Source organism: Bos grunniens, chromosome 15 (genome assembly GCF_055505025.1).
Source record: "Bos grunniens cultivar Pamir isolate PY7600 chromosome 15, Bosgru_T2T1.0, whole genome shotgun sequence".
Lineage (NCBI taxonomy): Eukaryota > Metazoa > Chordata > Mammalia > Artiodactyla > Bovidae > Bos > Bos grunniens.
Genome location: NC_141179.1, coordinates 2,480,086 through 2,497,651, shown reverse-complemented (window position 1 = coordinate 2,497,651; position 17,566 = coordinate 2,480,086). Strand labels below are relative to the sequence as shown.

The window sequence follows — 17,566 nt, the reverse complement described above, 5'->3', positions numbered from 1 at the left end:
AATGATTTAGTTCTTCATATCATGTAGTCAAAGTATTGGAGTTTCAGCTTCAGCATCAGTCCTTCCAGTGAATATTCAGGACTTATTTCATTTAGGATGGACTGGTTTGATCTTCTTGAAGTCTGAGGGATTCTCAAGAGTCTTCTCCAACACCACAGTTCAAAAACACCAAATCTTTGGTGCCCAGCTTTCTTTATAGTCCAACTCTCACATCCATACATGATTACTGGGTAAACTATAGCTTTGATTAGACAGATATTTGTAGGCAATATAATGTCTCTGCTTTTTAATATGCTTTCTATGGTCATAACTTTTCTTCCAAGGAACAAGAGTCTTTTAATTTCATGGATGCAGTCACCATCTGCAGTGATTTTGGAGCCCAAAAAAGTAACATCTGTCACTGTTTCCACTGTTTCTCTATCTATTTGCCATGAAGTAATGGGACCAGATGCCATGATCTTAGATTACTGAATGTTGATTTTAAGCCAACTTTTTCACTCTCCTCTTTCACTTTCATCAAGAGGCTCTTTAGTTCTTCTTCACTTTCTGCCATAAGGGTGGTATCATCTGCATATCTGAGGTTATTGATATTTCTCCCGGCAATCTTGATTTCAGTTTGTGCTTCATCCAGCCCAGCATTTCTCATGATGTACTCTGCATATAAGTTAAATAAGCAGGGTGACAATAGACAGCCTTGATGTACTCCTTTCCCAATTTGGAACCAGTCTGTTGTTCCATGTCCATCCAGTTCTAACTGTTGCTTCCTGACCTGGATACAGATTTTTCAAGAGGCAGGTCAGCTGATCTGATCATCTCTTTAAGAATTTTCCACAGTTTGTTGTCATCCACACAGTCAAAGGTTTTGACATAGTCAATAAAATAAGTAAATATATTTCTGAAACTCTCTTGCTTTTTTGATGATCCAGTGGATGTTGGCAATTTGATCTCTGGTTCTTCTGCCTTTCTAAATCCAGCTTGAACATCTGGAAGTTCACAGTTCACATATCATTGATGCCTGGCTTGGAGAATTTTGAGCATTACTTTGCTAGCATGTGAGATGAGTGTAACTGTGCAGTAGATTGAACCGTCTTTCTCATTGCCTTTCTTTGGGATTAGAATGAAAACTGACCTTTTCTAGTCCTGTGGCCACTGCTGAGTTTTCCAAATTTGCTGGCATATTGAGTGCAGCACTTTCACAGCATCATCTTTGAGGATTTGAAATATCTCAACTGGAACCCCATCACTTTCATGAGCTTTGTTCATGGCAATGCTTCCTAAGGCCCACTTCCCATTCCAGGATGTCTGGCTGTTGGTGAGTGATCATACCATCATGATTTCCTGGGTCATGAAGATCTTTTTTGTACAGTTCTTCTGTGTATTCTTGCCACCTCTTCTTAATATCTTCTGCTTCTGTTAGGTCCATGCTATTTCTGTCCTTTATTGTATGCATCTTTGCATGAAATATTCCTTTGGTATGTCTAATTTGCTTGAAGAAATCTGTGGTTTTTCCCATTCTGTTGTTTTCCTCTATTTCTTTGCATTGATCACTGAGGAAGGCTTTCTTATCTCTCCCTACTATTCTTTGGAACTCTACATTCAAATGGGTATATCTTTCCTTTTCTCCTTTGCCTTTCACTTCTCTTCTTTTCTCAGCTATTAGTAAGGCCTCCTCAGACAACCATTTTGTCCTTTTACATTTCTTTTTCTTGGGGATGGTCTTGATCCCTGCCTTCTGTACAGTGTCACAGACCTCTGTCCATAGCTCTTCAGGAACTCTATTGTATAGGTCCTTTAATGGACCAGAACCTGGTGGTCTGGAGTTGACGATAAGAAAGTAAAGGAGAGAAAGATGCTGATATTACTTGGTTTACACAGAAAGCCAATAAAGCCCCTGGCACGGGGCTTGCTCTGTTCACGGAGGCCTCAGGCGCCCTCTCGATGGGGTGAAGGCACACAGCACCTTCTCGAGAGGTTCTTAGAAGTCCGGGCAGAAAAGTAAACTCAGAGAGCCTCTGGACTCCAAATAAATAGCCTGAGAGAGAGAAAGAAAGAGAAAGAAAGACATGGGGACCAGAGCTCTGATGGAGCAAAGGTGTTTTAATCAACATGGTGTGGACATATATACTGTCTTCAGTCAGTTCAGTTCAGTCACTCAGTTGTGTCCGACTCTTTGCGACCCCATGAATCGCAGCCCGCCAGGCCTCCCTGTCCATCACCAACTCCCAGAGTTCACTCTGACTCACGTCCATCGAGTCAGTGATGCCATTCAGCCATCTCATCCTCTGTCGTCTCCTTCTTCTCCTGCCGCCAATCCCTCCCAGCATCAGAGTCTTTTCCAATAAGTCAACTCTTTGCATGAGGTGGCCAAAGTACTGGAGTTTCAGTTTTAGCATCATTCCTTCCAAAGAAATCCCAGGGCTGATCTTCAGAATGGACTGGTTGGATCTCCTTGCAGTCCAAGGGACTGTCAAGAGTCTTCTCCAACACCACAGTTCAAAAGCATCAATTCTTCGGCGCTCAGCTTTCTTCACAGTCCAACTCTTACATCCATACATGACCACTGGAAAAACCATAGCCTTGACTAGATGGACCTTTTTTGGCAAAGTAATGTCTCTGCTTTTCAACATGCTATCTAGGTTGGTCATAACTTTTCTTCCAAGGAGTAAGCATCTTTTAATTTCATGGCTGCAGTCACCATCTGCAGTGATTTTGGAGCCCCAAAAAATAAAGTCTGGCACTGTTTCCACTGTTTCCCCATCTGTTTCCCATGAAGTGATGGGACCAGATGCCATGATATTCGTTTTCTGAATGTTGAGTTTTAAGCCAACTTATACTGTCTTACTAGGTAGTTATTCTCAGCAAAGGTAAAGATTAAAATTCCAGACTTACAAAACATAGGCGATCCATATTAGAGAGAGAGAGTTGTAAACAATCACTTTTACCATATGATTCACAAGAATGAAGAGGGTACTTATCACCATATAGAAATACTAATGAAGGAAATGCCTGGATTCCTCAGTCCCAGGAGAGCCTTGCCTCTCCTCTTAATTCCTGAGTATTCAGGAATTAATAAGGAACAGAGAATTCCTTATAGATCCAAAACAGCACACAGGAAGCCACCTGTTAAATTCTTCCTGATACTCTATCAGATCTAATCTCTTGAAATATTTGTCACTTCCACTGTATAATTGTAAGCGATTTAATTTAGGTCCTACCTGAATGATCTAGTGGTTTTCCCTACTTTCTTCAATTTAAGTCTGAATTTTGCAATAAGTATTTCATGATCTGAGCCACAGTAAGTTCAGATTGGTGGGCGCTGGAGTGGTGGCTACCCCACGTCCAGGGTCATAGTAGAAGCCCCAGCAAGACTGTAGGAGGGGCGAAATCACATTTAGAATCAAATGCCATAGGCGCCAGAGATGCTCAGAGAGCTCAAACAAACCTTGTGCACACCAGGACCCAAAGACCCTACAGAGACTGAAATAAAACTGTGTTTGAGTGTCTCCTGTGGAGGTACGGGTCAGAAGTGACCTGCCACAGGGATAGGGGCTTTGGGTTCAACAGACTTGTGTATGGCATAAGCCCTCTTGAAGCAGGTCCCATTAACCCCACAATAGAGCTGTCAGAACTTACACAGGACTGGAGAAATAGACTCTTGGAGGTCACAAACAGAACCTTGTGCACACAAGGACTCACGAGAAAGGAGCAGTGACCCCACAAGAGACGGACCTAGGCTTGCCCATGAGTGTCCAGGAGTCTCCAGCAGAGGCATAGGTCGGTGGCCTGCTGCAGGGTTGGGGGCACTGAGTGTAGCAGTGCATGCACGGGACCTTTTGAAGGAGGTTGCCATTATCTTCATTACCTCCACCATAGTTTGGCCTCAGGTAAATCACAGGGAGGGAACACAGTCCCATCTTTCAACAGAAAATTGGATTAAAGTTTTATTGAGCATGGCCACGCCCATCAGAACAAGACCCAGTTTCCCCTTCAGTCAGTCTCTTCCATAAGAAAGTTTCCATAAGCCTCTTATCTTTCTCCATCAGAGAGCAGACAAACTGAAAGCCACAATCACAGAAAACTAATCAATCTAATCACATGGACCACAGCATTGTCTAACTCAATGAAACTATGAGCCATGCCATGTAGGGCCATCCAAGACAGACAGGTCATGGTGGAGAGTTCTGACAAAATGTGGTCCACTGGAGAAGAGAATGGCAAGCCAATTCAGTATTCTTGCCTTAAGAACCCTATGAACAGCATGAAAAGGAAAAAAGATAGAACACTGAAAGATGAACTCCCCAGGTCCATAGGTGCCCAATATGCTACTGGAGATCAGTGGAGAAATAACTCCAGAAGGAATGAAGAGACAAAGCCAAAGCAAAAACAACACCCAGTTGTGGATGTGAATGGTGATGGAAGTAAAGTCCGATACTGTAAAGAACAATGCTGCATAGAAACCTGGAATATTAGGCCCATGAATCAAGGCAAATTGGAAGTGGTCAAATAGGAGATGGCAAGATGGAACATTGACATTTTAGAAATCAGCGAACTATAATGGACTGAATGGGTGAACTTAGCTCAGATGACCATTATATCTACTACTATGGGCAAGAATCCCTTAGAATAAATGAAGTAGCCATCATAATAAACAAAAGAGTCTGAAATTCAGTACTTGGATGCAAGCTCAAAAACAGCAGAATGATCTCTGTTTGTTTCCAAGGCAAACCATTTAATATCACAGTGATCCAAGTTTATGCCCTGACGAGTAATGCTGAAGAAGCTGAAATTGAGTGGTTCTGTGAAGACCTACAAGACCTTCTAGAACTAACACCCAAAAGAGATGTCTTTTTCACTATAGGGGACTGGAATGCAAAGGTAGGAAGTCAAGAAATACCTGGAGTAACAGGCAATTTTGGCCTTGGAGTACAGAATGAAGCAGGGCAAAGTCTAATAGAGTTTTGCCAAGAAAACACACTGCTCATAGTAAACACCCTCTTCCAATAACACAAGACAAGATTCTACACATGGACATCACCAGACGGTCAATCCCAAAATCAGGTTGATTATATTCTTTGCAGCCAAAGATGGGAAGCCATATCAGAGAGGAAATCCCAGTAACAGAATAAATGAGGAAAGAAGATGTACACTAATGTCTAAACCAAGTTTGCGTGCTAGATGCATACTGAGGCCAAACAAAAAGAAAAATCAGAGCTTTCAGCAGAGAAAAGTTTATTGATCTGGGTCACTGCCCTCCAGAGAAGATAGGAGATGGTTGTTCTCAGATCCATCATGCTGGCTGGCCAGGGCTCAAGGTTTTTAGAAGCAAGAAGGGTAAAGGGGAGGAAAGGGGGCTTTGTAATTTTAGCTTCCCACAGATCTCAATTGCAGACTTACTGCCACTGTCTTGTGACTCAGTGTGATTTTGATGATTGTTCCTGCAGAGCAAATTAGTAAGTCTTCAACTCTTATTCTACAGAGAGCAAAAACAATAGTTGAGACATTTTATTACTTATTTAGAGCATTATGTGTTGGTCAAGAATGTCAGTTCGCAATGGCTCCTGATTTTTTTTTTTTTTTTTCTTTTAAGACCTTTTGAGATTTCTGTTTCCTGCAAAACCATTTGGGTTTGCTTCACTTGTGTTCCCTCACTTTCCTAATTGTAGTAATTGTAAATGAGTCCACTCTTTGGAACTCCGGGAAGGCCTAGAAGACTTAAAACTTTTCTCTAAAAATAAGAAATGGGGGACTCTGAGGGACTTTTGAACCCAGGAAGATCCCTCAAGTCCTGTTTGATTTCATTAAGGCAGGACACAAATCTTCATGTTACATATGCATAAGGTAGGATACAAGGGAAAGAATACTTGATTAGGGGCAAGGAAGGAGGGAATCTAGGTAAGATTTGAAAAGATAATTACAGGCATACATTACAAAAAGAAAGACTAAATGGAGCAATAGATATACTAGAATAATTATATAGTAATCAACATGCCCTCTAACTTTGTCTTTGGGATTTTTTTTTTCATTTAGATAAAAATAAATTCTCACTGCCACAGTATTTCATTTGGCAGGGTATCAGGTAATTCATATTTCAAATATGATCTCATCATCAATTCCATGTGTTGACATTAATTGAACATCTGTAATATTTGAAGCTCTGGCTTGTAGAAAATATACCTAAAAATCAAAATCCTCAAATCTGAGAGACTCACATAAAAATTAGAAAACTGAGAAAAGGTGCTCTTATCAAAAAAATGCTTTGTACTCATTTTAAGTCTTCACTTTTAATCCACCCAGCTCTTCAATCTAACTACAGGGAGCAAGATCAGTTCAGTCACTCAATAGTGTCTGACTCTTTTTGAATTCATGGACTGCAGCACACGAGGCTTCCTTGTCCATCACCAACACACAGAGCCCCCTTCAAGCTCATGTTCATCAAGTCGGTGATGCCATCCAACCATCTCATCCTCTGTTGCCCCTATTCCTGCCTTCAGTCTTTCCCAGCCACAGGGTCTTTCCCAATGAGTCAGGTCTTCTGGGGACCATCTGTTGGCCAAAGTATTGGGCCTTCAGCTTCAGCATCAGTCCTTCCAATGAATATTCAGGACTGATTTCCTTTAAGATTTACTGACTTGATTTCCTTGCAGAAGACTCTCAAGAGTCTTCTCCAACAGCACAGTTTAAAACCATCAATTCTATCTATGATCCATCTCTCACATACATATCACCACTAGAAAACCCATAGCTTTTACTATATGGACTTTACCTCTTCTTTTTCATATGTTATCTAGGTTTGTCGTAGCTTTTCTTCTAGGGAACAAGCATCGTTTAACTTCACAGCTACAGCCACCATCTGCAATGATTTGGGGCCAAAATAAAGTCTGTCACTGTTTCCATTGGTTCCCCATCGATTTGCCATGAAATGATAGGACCAGATGCCACTTTTTTGAATGTTGAGTTTTAAGCCATCTTTATCACTCTTCTCTTTCACTTTGATCAAGAGGCTCTTTAGTTCCTCTTCACATTCTGCCATCAGGGTGGTGTTATTTGCATATCTGAGATTATTGATTTTTCTTCCTGCAATCTTCATTCCAGCTTGTACCTCATCAAGCATGGCATTTCACATAATGTGCTTATGTATAAATGTACTTGCATATAAGTTAAATAAGCAAGGTGACAATATACACCCTTGAAACCAGTCTATTGTCCCACATCCAGTTCGAACTGTTGCTTCTTGACCTACGTACAGGTTTCTTAGGAGGCAGGTAAGGTGGTCTGGTATTCCCATCTCTTTAAGAATGTTCCTTCTTTTGTGTGATCCACACAGTCAAAGACTTTAGCGTAGTCAATGAAGCAGATGTAGATGCTTTTTTGGAATTCTCTTGCTTTTTATATGATCAAATGAATTTTGGTAATTTGATCTCTGGTTCCTCTGCCTTTTCTAAATCCATCTTGAACATCTGGAAGTTCTCGGTTCACATACTGTTGAAGCCTCTCTTGGAGAACTTTGAGCATTACTTTGCTAGTGTGTGAGATGAGTGCAATTGTTTGGTAGTCTGAACATTCTTCGGCATTGCCTTTCTTTGGGATTGAAATGAAAACTGATATTTTCCAATCCTGTGGCCACTGATGAGTTTTCCAAGTTTGCTAACATATTGAGTGCAGCACTTTCACAGCATCGTCTTTTAGGATTTGAAATAGCTCAGCTGGAATTCCATCACCTTCACTAGCTTTTTCATAGTGATGTTTTTTAAGGAGTACGGAAGGAAGAAATTATATGAAACTATATCTGGCATAGAATGAGCTCAAATAAGAATTATACCTTTTTAAAGGCTTAAGCTTACCTTTAAGAAGCATAGGTACCACCTTACCTGCCTCCTGAAAAACCAGTATGCAGGTCAAGAAGCAACAGTTAGAACCAGACATGGAAGAAAGGACTGGTTCCAAATTGGGAAAGGAGTATGTAAAGGCGGTATATTGTCACCTTGCTTATTTAACTTATATGCAGAGGACATCATGTGAAATGTTGGGATTGTAGAAGCACAAGATGGAATCACGTTTGCTGGGAGAAATACCAATAACCTCAGATATTCAGATGACACCACCCTTACGGTAGAAAGTGAAGAGGATCTAAAGAGTTTCTTGATGAAAGTGGAAGAGGAGAGTGGAAAAGATGACTTAAAACTCAACATTCAAAAAGTGAAGAACATGGCATCTGGTTCCATCACTTCATGGCAAATTCATGGAGAAACAATGGAAACAATGGCAGACTTTATTTTGGGGGGCTCAAAAATCATTGCATATGGTGACTGCAGCCATGAAATTAAAAGAGGCTTGCTCCTTAGAAGAAAAGGTATGACACCTAGAGAGCATATTAAAAAGCAGAGACATTACTTTGCCAACAAAGATCTGTATCATCAAAGCTATGGTTTTTCCAGTAGTCCTGAACTGATTTGAGAGTTGCACCATAAAGAAGGCTGAGAATTGAATATTTGATGCTTTTGAACTGTGGTGTTGGAGAAGACTCTTGAGAGTCCCTTGGACTGCAAGGAGATCCAACCAGTCCATTCTAAAGGAAATCAGTCCTGAATATCATTGGAAGGACGGATGCTGAAGCTAAAGCTCCAATACCCTGGCCACCTATGTGAAGACCTGACTCATTGGAAAAGACCCTGATGCTGGGAAAGATTAAGGCCAGAGGAGAATGGAATAACAGAGGATGAGATGGGTAGATGGCATTATTGACTCGATGAACATGAATTTGAGCAAGGTCCTGGAGTTTCTTATGAACAGGGAAGCCTGGTGTGCTGCAGTCCATGTGGTCCCAAAGAGTCAGACAACACTGAGTGACTGAACACCAACAAAAAGGTTTATGCCAAATGCTACAAATAGATTCAAAGTTTCTTTTCCTTTTTTTTTGTTTTGTTTTGTTTTTTTTGTTGTTGTTTTGTTTTTTCCCCCCACATTCCACTTCAAAACTGAGAGCTGGAAAAGGCAAGATTCCAAGGCAACATTAACATGAAGAAATATTCTAAAGCCTGGTTTCATGAGTCTTCCCCTTCTTCCTTTACCAAGATATTAAGATCCATACTTCTCCTCTATATGGAGAGAGATCTGGATCAAGAATAGACTAAAGACCATTCCACCCCCTGGAAGGCTGTCTCCCACTAATAAACACTCTTTCTTTAGCAGTCTTAGAGGTACCTTCTCAACCTTCAAGACCCAATTCAAATTGTTTCTTCTCAGGGCATTTTCCCTTGTCTCATCAAGGCAGATTTAACCAAACTTTCCCTTGGGCCAAAACTTTCCCTTGTGTGCAGCAATCATTACAGTTTTATACTAAGTTGCATTTTTTTAATTGAATTTATTTTCCTCTACTAGATTATGAGCTTGAGAGGTCATTCCTTCACCTGGTTTTCATTCAATTCCCCCTCAGTCCACTTAATTCCCCTGCCAAGACAGGAAGAGTTAAATAATGCTTTCTCCACTTATAATAATGGGTCTTCAATAAATACTGTTGTAATGTTTATTTCATAACTTATCTTCCACAGTTGAACCCCAAAATGTTATTACTTGTTTAAGAGGAGAGTCAATACAGATGTTCAAAATTAATTCTGTTGAGTGAGTAAAATTAGCAAAGATTTTGGAAATTGTTCTTGACTACAGAGGGTACTAGATTTTGTTTTAGGTTTATCTCATCAAAAATGTCTCCAAAGCAATGTCTTTGGTAGAAGAATTTTGAGAACCTTTTCAAGGTATGATTTGATACTTCATTCAAGCAATATTTTTAAGGAATTTATTCAGTAGAGAGATTTTGAGAGTGCTTACTCAAGGTATGATGTTGTTACTTCATTTCAGGCAATATTTTTAAGGCATGATTTTGTCTTGAGTAAAGAAATTAAAGAGGCTTCCTTGGCAGCTCAGAGATAAAAGACTCTGCCTGCAATGCAGGAGCCACAGGAGATGAGGGTTCTGTTCATGGGTCAGGAAGATCCCCTGGAGAAGGGCATGGCAACCCACTCCAGTATTCTTGCCTGGAGAATCCCATGTATAGAAGAGCCTTGTGGGCTACAGTACATAGAGTTGCAAAAAGTTGAATGTGACTGAAGCAACTTAGCATACACACATGCAAAGTAAGGAAAATTGAATGATTCAGAAATAACCATTCATATTTTTAAATTTCTAAGAATTCATTTTTTAATATAAAAATATTGATGTAGAATCCGTGCCTGCATAAGTTATTTAAGGACATGTTTTTAGTAACCACTCTGAATTTTTTCCCCACTAGGATACTCGATACTTCAAGCTATTATGGAAAAAGCAGGACAAAATGGTTGGCACGTCAGCGCTATATGTGTGGAAAATTTTAGTGATGTCAACTACAGGCAACTTTTAGAAGAACTTGATAGAAGACAAGAGAAGAAATTTGTAATAGACTGTGAAATAGAGAGGCTTCAAAACATATTAGAACAGGTAAGTGCTGGATTTTATGTTGTTATTATTAACCTAGATCTTCTACAAATATGGTTGACCTTTATTGATGGATAAATATGTTGTCTCACCCATTTAGTCAAAGTGTGGAGTCTGGGAGTTTTTGCTCCATGATCTATTTATTTTTAATATTAAGTCATGGGGCTTCCCAGGTAGCTCAGTGGTAAAGAACCCACCTGTCAATGCAAGAGACACAAGAGATGAGGAATCAATCCCTGGTGGGTGGGGGCGGAGGTGGGGGGAGAAGATCTCCTGGAGGATTAAATGGCAACCCACTCCAGTATTCTTGCCAAAAGAATTCCACGGACAGAGGAGCCTGGCTGGCTACAGTCCATGGGGTCACAAAGAGTTGGACACAACTTAGCGACTGAGCACACACACAAGCAAGACTAAATCATAATTTTTTAACACCAAAGACCGTTTTTGTTCTCAATGTACTTAGAAGCACTATTTCTCATACATTTTTAAGCTGTACAATAGAAAGGACTTTTTGAGACTCAAGAGCTGTTGACCTCCTATTTTCATAAACACTAACTCTAAAGATTATTAGAATATTACAAAATGTGACTCTGTACTTTTTATAACCTTTAGAGAACTAGCTATGTGAGAAATATCCAAATGAATTAATAAAGCAATGAAATACAACAAAATTAAGTGACATACTGTGATTATTTTCTTCTAAATGTTTTAAGTAAATACATTGCCACTACAGTGAAGATGGTTTTCAGATCTTCTCCCAAGGAAGAATCCTTTAATGAAGACTTTCAGTGCTTGTTGACTTGATTTAAAGCATATAGGAAAAGGTAAAATTGAACTCTGTCATTGCATTAAACGATAGAAAAATATCATCAAATAAGGGATAATACTTGCTCCTAATCCTGCATGTCCTGATAAAACTTTAAAGGCTGTATTTGGCCAAAACTGCAGTGAATGAATGCCATCTAGTGGTTTTATAAATGTTTGCTCATATTTACCTACAATATCTTATGCTTGCTGAACAATATTGTAGCATGTTTCATTTGTTAGTTACATACAGTTCATTTGCATAACCTGATTTGATTTGATTACTATGATTTGATTCATAGTAATAACTTACCAATTTGAAAGTTTATTTATAAGAACAATTTAAGTACTCAACTCTACAAATCAAAACCAAGACATATTTCAGAGATTTCTCCTTAATATCCAGGGACACTAAACTAGATGCCATAAGTTTCTTTATTCAACAGTAATTAGCATTTGTAAAAGTCAAAAGCAAAAAAGCATGTAGAATTTCTTGTAAAGTTCTTTGAAGCCAGACTATACTGTAAGAAAAAAAATGACAGTATTCTCCACCCGTTGCCCTTTTATAGAAGAAAGTTAAAGTGATGTCGCTCAGTCGTGTCCGACTCTTTGTGACCCCACGGACTGTAGCCTACTACGCTCCTCCATCCATGGGATTTTCCAGACAAGAGTACTGGAGTGAGTTGCCATTTCCTTCTCCAGGGAATCTTCCAGACGCAGGGATCGAACCCGGGTCTCCCTCACTGTAGGCATACGCTTTACCGTCTGAGCTACCAGGGAAGTCCTTTATAGAAGAAGGGGTGAAAAAACAACAGTTGATTGATGAATTGCTATTATTCTATTAGAAAATGTTAATTGTAACCTGTATATCACTCAGGTTTATTCCTCAGGGAGTCCAAGAAATCATTAAGGTTGTAATTACATAAAGTATATGAAACTTTTAGTGTGCATTTATGGAATCCAGGAAAGAAGGTTACCTTCTCTTTTGAGCAAGACCTAGTCACTTCAGCTCAAACTCCCATTTCTTCCTTCTCCCACTCCACTCCTGTGCTGAGAGTTTGAGTTGTTTGACATGAATAACTGAAACTTTGTAAATAACTCTTCACAAATCCTACAGGACAGTCAATTGTAAGAACTTCAGGGATTACCAACTTCCTGTCAGTTGGTGAGTAAGGCTCAAATCCTCTGTTTGCTAAAAGACTTGTGCTATGAAAGACCACCTCTGGAGAAGGCAAGTGAGTGCCTAGAACACACTGACCCATTTCAGAGGTTTAGCAGGTTTCTAAGAAGAAAATCAGCACACCCAGGGGTATGGATAATTGTTGAATAAATAAAATTAAATAAACTCTTGCTAAGGAAACCAGGCATCTTATTTTTGTCACAGTTTCAAAGAAATTAATTTTTCCAGGTTTATTGAGATATGATTAACATACAAGAGAAATACATTATACTTAGATATACAAGTATACTGTGAAATGGTTACCACGGTAGGGTTAGCTAGCACCTCCATCGTGTGCTGTAACCTGTCACTCAGTCGTGTCTGACTCTGTGACTCCGTGGACTGCAGCCCACCAGGCTCCTCTGTCCATAGGATTTTCCAGGCAAGAATACTGGAGTGGATTGCCATTTCCTCCTCCAGCACTTCACATAATGACTTTTTCTTCTTGCATACCTTTGATGACTACACAAACTGTACTTTTTTTTTTTTTCTTAAGAGTGGGAACACTTAAGATCTATTTTTTTAAGCAACTTCTGAGTATATGATACAGTGTTGTTAACTATAATCACCAAGCTGTACATCAGACACCCAAAACTTAGAAAAGTTGAGTGTTTACCATTATCAACTCTATTTTAATTATTCCAGAATTCTAAGAGTTTTGTTTACCATGAATGCACAGTAATAATGAGACTTTAACAAATCTTTGTCTCTAAAATATCACTCAAATATAAATCTCATAATTTGTAACAAAGTCCACTCTAGTGTAAGAATACATTATATGTTCTTAATTGTCCTATAAGATTTCTCCTCAAGAAAAGCTTTTCCTACCCTGAACATTTTTTCACTGTCTATATTTTAATTCCTGTAGCTCTAAGCAAAATCACTTTTAATGTTTCTTGATTTCATTTCTGATTCATCTAAAAACAAAAGCTAAACCAAACTTTGTCAGGAATTTGTACATGCACTTCAATAACTCTGTTTCAACATCTTATTTAATAAAATAATAGAAAAAAGTTTCAGAGAATCAAAGCATTTTTTTACAAAGTAAAATGATAAATAATCTTGATCAAAAAAATGTCTCTGAGTTTTTTCTATTAAAATATAAATGATTTTAAAGTATACAACATAAAGTCAATATTTTCATAGATTATATTCCATTTAGAGTTATTATAAAATATCAGCTATATACCCTGCACTGTACAACATATCTTTGAATCTTACTTACTCTATGCATAGTAAATTGTACCATTTAATCCCCTACTCCTATCTTGTCGCTCACCTATTTTCTCTTCCTGTTGGTAACCATTAGTTATTTCTCTATGTTTGTGAGTCTGTTTCTGTTTTGTTATGTCAATTTCTTTAATTTATTTCTTAAATTCAACATATAAGTGATTATAAACAGTATTTGTCTTTCTTTGTCTGATTTATTTCACTAAGTAAAATACCATCCAGTTCTATCCATGGCAATTTTCTGTTTCTTTATGATTGAGTAATATTTCATGATATACCACATCTTCTTTATCCATTATCCATTTTCCATTATCCATATTTATCCATTTATCCACTTAGATTACTTCTTTACCTTGGGTATTGTAAATAATGCAACTATGAACTTTGAGGTGTATATATCTTTTAAATTAGTTTTTTTTTTTTTTTTTTGAATGTATACCCAGGAGTGGGATTCCTAAACAATATAGTAGTTCTATCTTTTTATTTTTTAAAGGAACTTTCATATTTGTTTCCATAGTGGCAGCACCAGTTAACATCCCCTCTAACAATGTAGTAGTGTTCCCTTTTCTTCATATCCTTGCCTACATTTGTTATTTGTGGGCTTTTGACAACAATGGTCATTCTGACAGTTGTGAGGTACTATGTTATTATAGTTTTTGATTTGCATTTCGCTAACATAGTGGTGTTGAGCATCTTTTCATGTGACTGTTGGCCATCTCCATCACAAAAGAAACGATGTTAATTCAGGCCTTCTGCCAATGTTTTAATCAGATTTTTTTTATCTTAAATTCTATGTGCTGTTTAATATTTGGAATATTAATCCTTTATCACTCATATCCTTTGTTAGTAATTGTTCTCATTAAGTTGTCTTTCTATCTTGTCAATGGTTTCCTTTATTATGAAAAAGCTTTTTAAGTTTGATAAGGTACCATTTGTTTACTTTTGTTTGTTTCCTTTGTCTGAAAAGAATGGTCCAAACTATATTGCTATGACTTATGTCAAAGATGGTGTTCTGAACATTTTCTTCTAAGAGGTTTATGGTTTCCAGCCTTTAATACTTTCCAGTCTTTAACACTTTATTTGTGTATAAGGTCTGACAAAATGTTCTAATTTCATTCTTTTACATATAACTGTCCAATTTTCCCAGCACGACTTGGTAAAAAGACTGTCCTTTCTCCATTATATATTCTTGTCTCTTTATTGTAGCTTAATTGACCATAGGTACATGGGTTTGTTTCTGGGGTCTTTAGTCTGTTCCATTGATCTGTTTGTCTTTTTGGTGCCAGTACCATACTGTTTTGATGACTGTAGCTGTTTAGTATAATAATGTCAGGGAGTGTGATTACCTCCTGTTTTATTCTTTTTTCTCAAGATTGTTTCAGCTATTCAGGATCTTTTTTGGTTCCATATACATTTTGGAATTATTTGCTCTAGTTCTGCGAAAAATATCACTGTATTTTGGTAGGAATTGCATTAAATCTGTATTAAAGCTCTAGGATGGTCATAAAAAAAACTAGCCAGAATCCCAGAGAGTTTTCAATCTGCTTCCTTCCCATTTTCCCAAAAACAAGTGGATGTGAGTGCATTCTTCAAAAGTAAAATCTCAGTTTCTTACAGTCCCATCTTCAAACCAGCTAAAGTGATGTGTCTTCTCAATGTGAGACCCCAGGAATGAGGTGTTCAATATGTAGTTCAAACTCTGATTTCTTTGCCTCCTTTCTTATCTATCTTTGTGTGGGTCTTTCTTACAGTCTTGCTTGTGGAAGAGCTGCCTGCCAGTTTCCAATTTCTTTACAGCTAGAGTTGCTCCACATGCAGATATATTTTTGATGTGTTTGTGGGAGTAAGTGAGCTCAAAGTCCTCCTTCTCTGCCATCTTTTTTTCCCTTCAAAAAAAAAAAAAGGCTTTGACAAGTTAGCCCTTTCTTGGATGGAGAAATTAATACAATGAGGATAAGAGAATGTGTTATTAAATGAGGATAAGAGAATGTGTAATTAAATGAGGATAAGAGAATGTGTTTCTAAATTTCTAGAAGGGCACACTTCATATTTTGGTGGCAGCCCTCAATAATTACTTCTGTGACATTTTAATTTGTACCAACTTTCAAAAACATTATGGAAATAGCTCACAATTTATTTTCAAAATACATTAATAAACAACTGTTTTGAGAAGCATTTTATCTTCTGTATATGTTTTCCAAATTATTTTTATGCTATGAAATAATTAGTTCTCATAAATGTCTGATAGTTAAAATAGCACTTAGCCATATATTCATTCAAATATCTCAAAACATGAATTTCAAAACAAGTATTTGAAAATGAGTTTTAAATATATATTGATTTTTCCACTCTTAAATACACAATAGGGGGAAAAATGAATAAGTATCACTTATTGAATAAGTAAAATGAATAAGTATACTGAATAAGTATCACTCACTGGGCTGTAAGAATTATAAAATAGAGAGATTTTATATATTTTATATAGAGAGAAATACATAAAAATATTAAAAATATATTAAAAATTCTATAAAAATAGAAATATATTTTAATAAAAACCACCAAGTTAGGTTTATTGTATTGTTAGTGTCATAGTCCAATAAAAAATTGCATTATTATCTCTCTGAATCCCACAGAAATTTGGTTTACTCATTGGCAAAAAAAAAAAAAAATTATGAAAAGAAGCATAAAGCTAAAAATAGTTTTGGGGTATTTGTTGAATTTGTGATTAATTAATGATAGTTTCAATTTTTACTTAGTATACAATTTTAGACACTAACACTACTCATTATTCATCTTACCTAGTTTCTTTATAAATTGTTTTATGGCATAGCTTAATATGATTATATTATATAGTCATTATATTATATAATATAGGTGCTTACTATAACTCCTTATTGCCAAATTCACACTTAAATTGAAGAAAGTAGGGGAAACTATTAGGCCCTTCTGGTATACAGTGCAAGTGACAAGTAGATTCAAGGGATTAGATCTGATAGAGTGCCTGAAAAACTACGGACAGAGGTAAACAACATTGTACAGGAGGTGGTGATCAAAAACACCCGCAAGAAAAAGAAATGCAAAAAGGCAAAATGGCTGTCTGAGGAAGCCTTACAAATAGCTGCAGAAACAAGAGAAGTGAAAGGCAAAGGAGAAAAGGAAAGACATACCCATCTGAATGCAGATTTCCAAAGACTAACAAGGAAAGATGAAAAAGTCTTCCTAAGAGAATGGTGCAGAGAAATAGAGGAAAACAATAGAATGGAAAAGACTAGAGATCTCTTCAAGAAAATTAGAGATACCAAGGGAAAATTTCATGCAAAGATGGGCACAATACCGGACAGAAATAGTATGGACCTAACAGAAGCAGAAGATATTAGGAAGAGGTGGCAAGAATACACCAAAGAACTATACGAAAAAATGACCTTAATGACCCAGATAACCACGATGATGTGATCACTCATGAAGAGCCAGACATCGTGGAGTGTGAAGTCAGGTGGGCCTTAGGAAACATCACTATGAACAAAGCTAGTGGAGGGGATGGAATTCCAGCTGAGCTATTTCAAATCCTAAAAGATGATGCTGTGAAAGTGCTGCACTCAATATGCCAGCAAATTTGGAAAACTCAGCAGTGACCACAGAACTGGAATAGGTGGTTTTCATTACAGTCCCAAAGAAAGGCAATGCCAAAGAATGTTCAAACTACAGCACAATTGCACTCATTTCACATGCTAGCAAAGAAATGCTCAAAATTATCTGAGTCAGGCTTCAACAGTACATGAACCAAGAAATTCCAAATGTTCAAGCTAGATTTAGAAAAGGCAGAGGAGCCAGAGATCAAATTGCTAA

At 37.6% G+C, this 17,566-nt stretch overlaps 1 protein-coding gene across 7 annotated transcripts in view; it reads left to right on the top strand.

Annotated features, from left to right (window-relative positions):
• The window catches only part of GRIA4 (glutamate ionotropic receptor AMPA type subunit 4), a 689,633-nt gene that overhangs the window by 499,549 nt on the left and 172,518 nt on the right, over positions 1 to 17,566 (top strand). For all 7 annotated transcript variants that reach the window (XR_015141734.1, XR_015141735.1, XM_086338841.1 and 4 more), the window contains exon 5: positions 10,286 to 10,470. Coding sequence is in view for 5 of the 7 variants with exons in the window: in XM_086338841.1 (XP_086194967.1) it covers positions 10,286 to 10,470 (185 nt within the window). In the remaining 2 variants the exon portion in view is untranslated. The remainder of the gene's footprint in view (positions 1 to 10,285; positions 10,471 to 17,566) is intronic.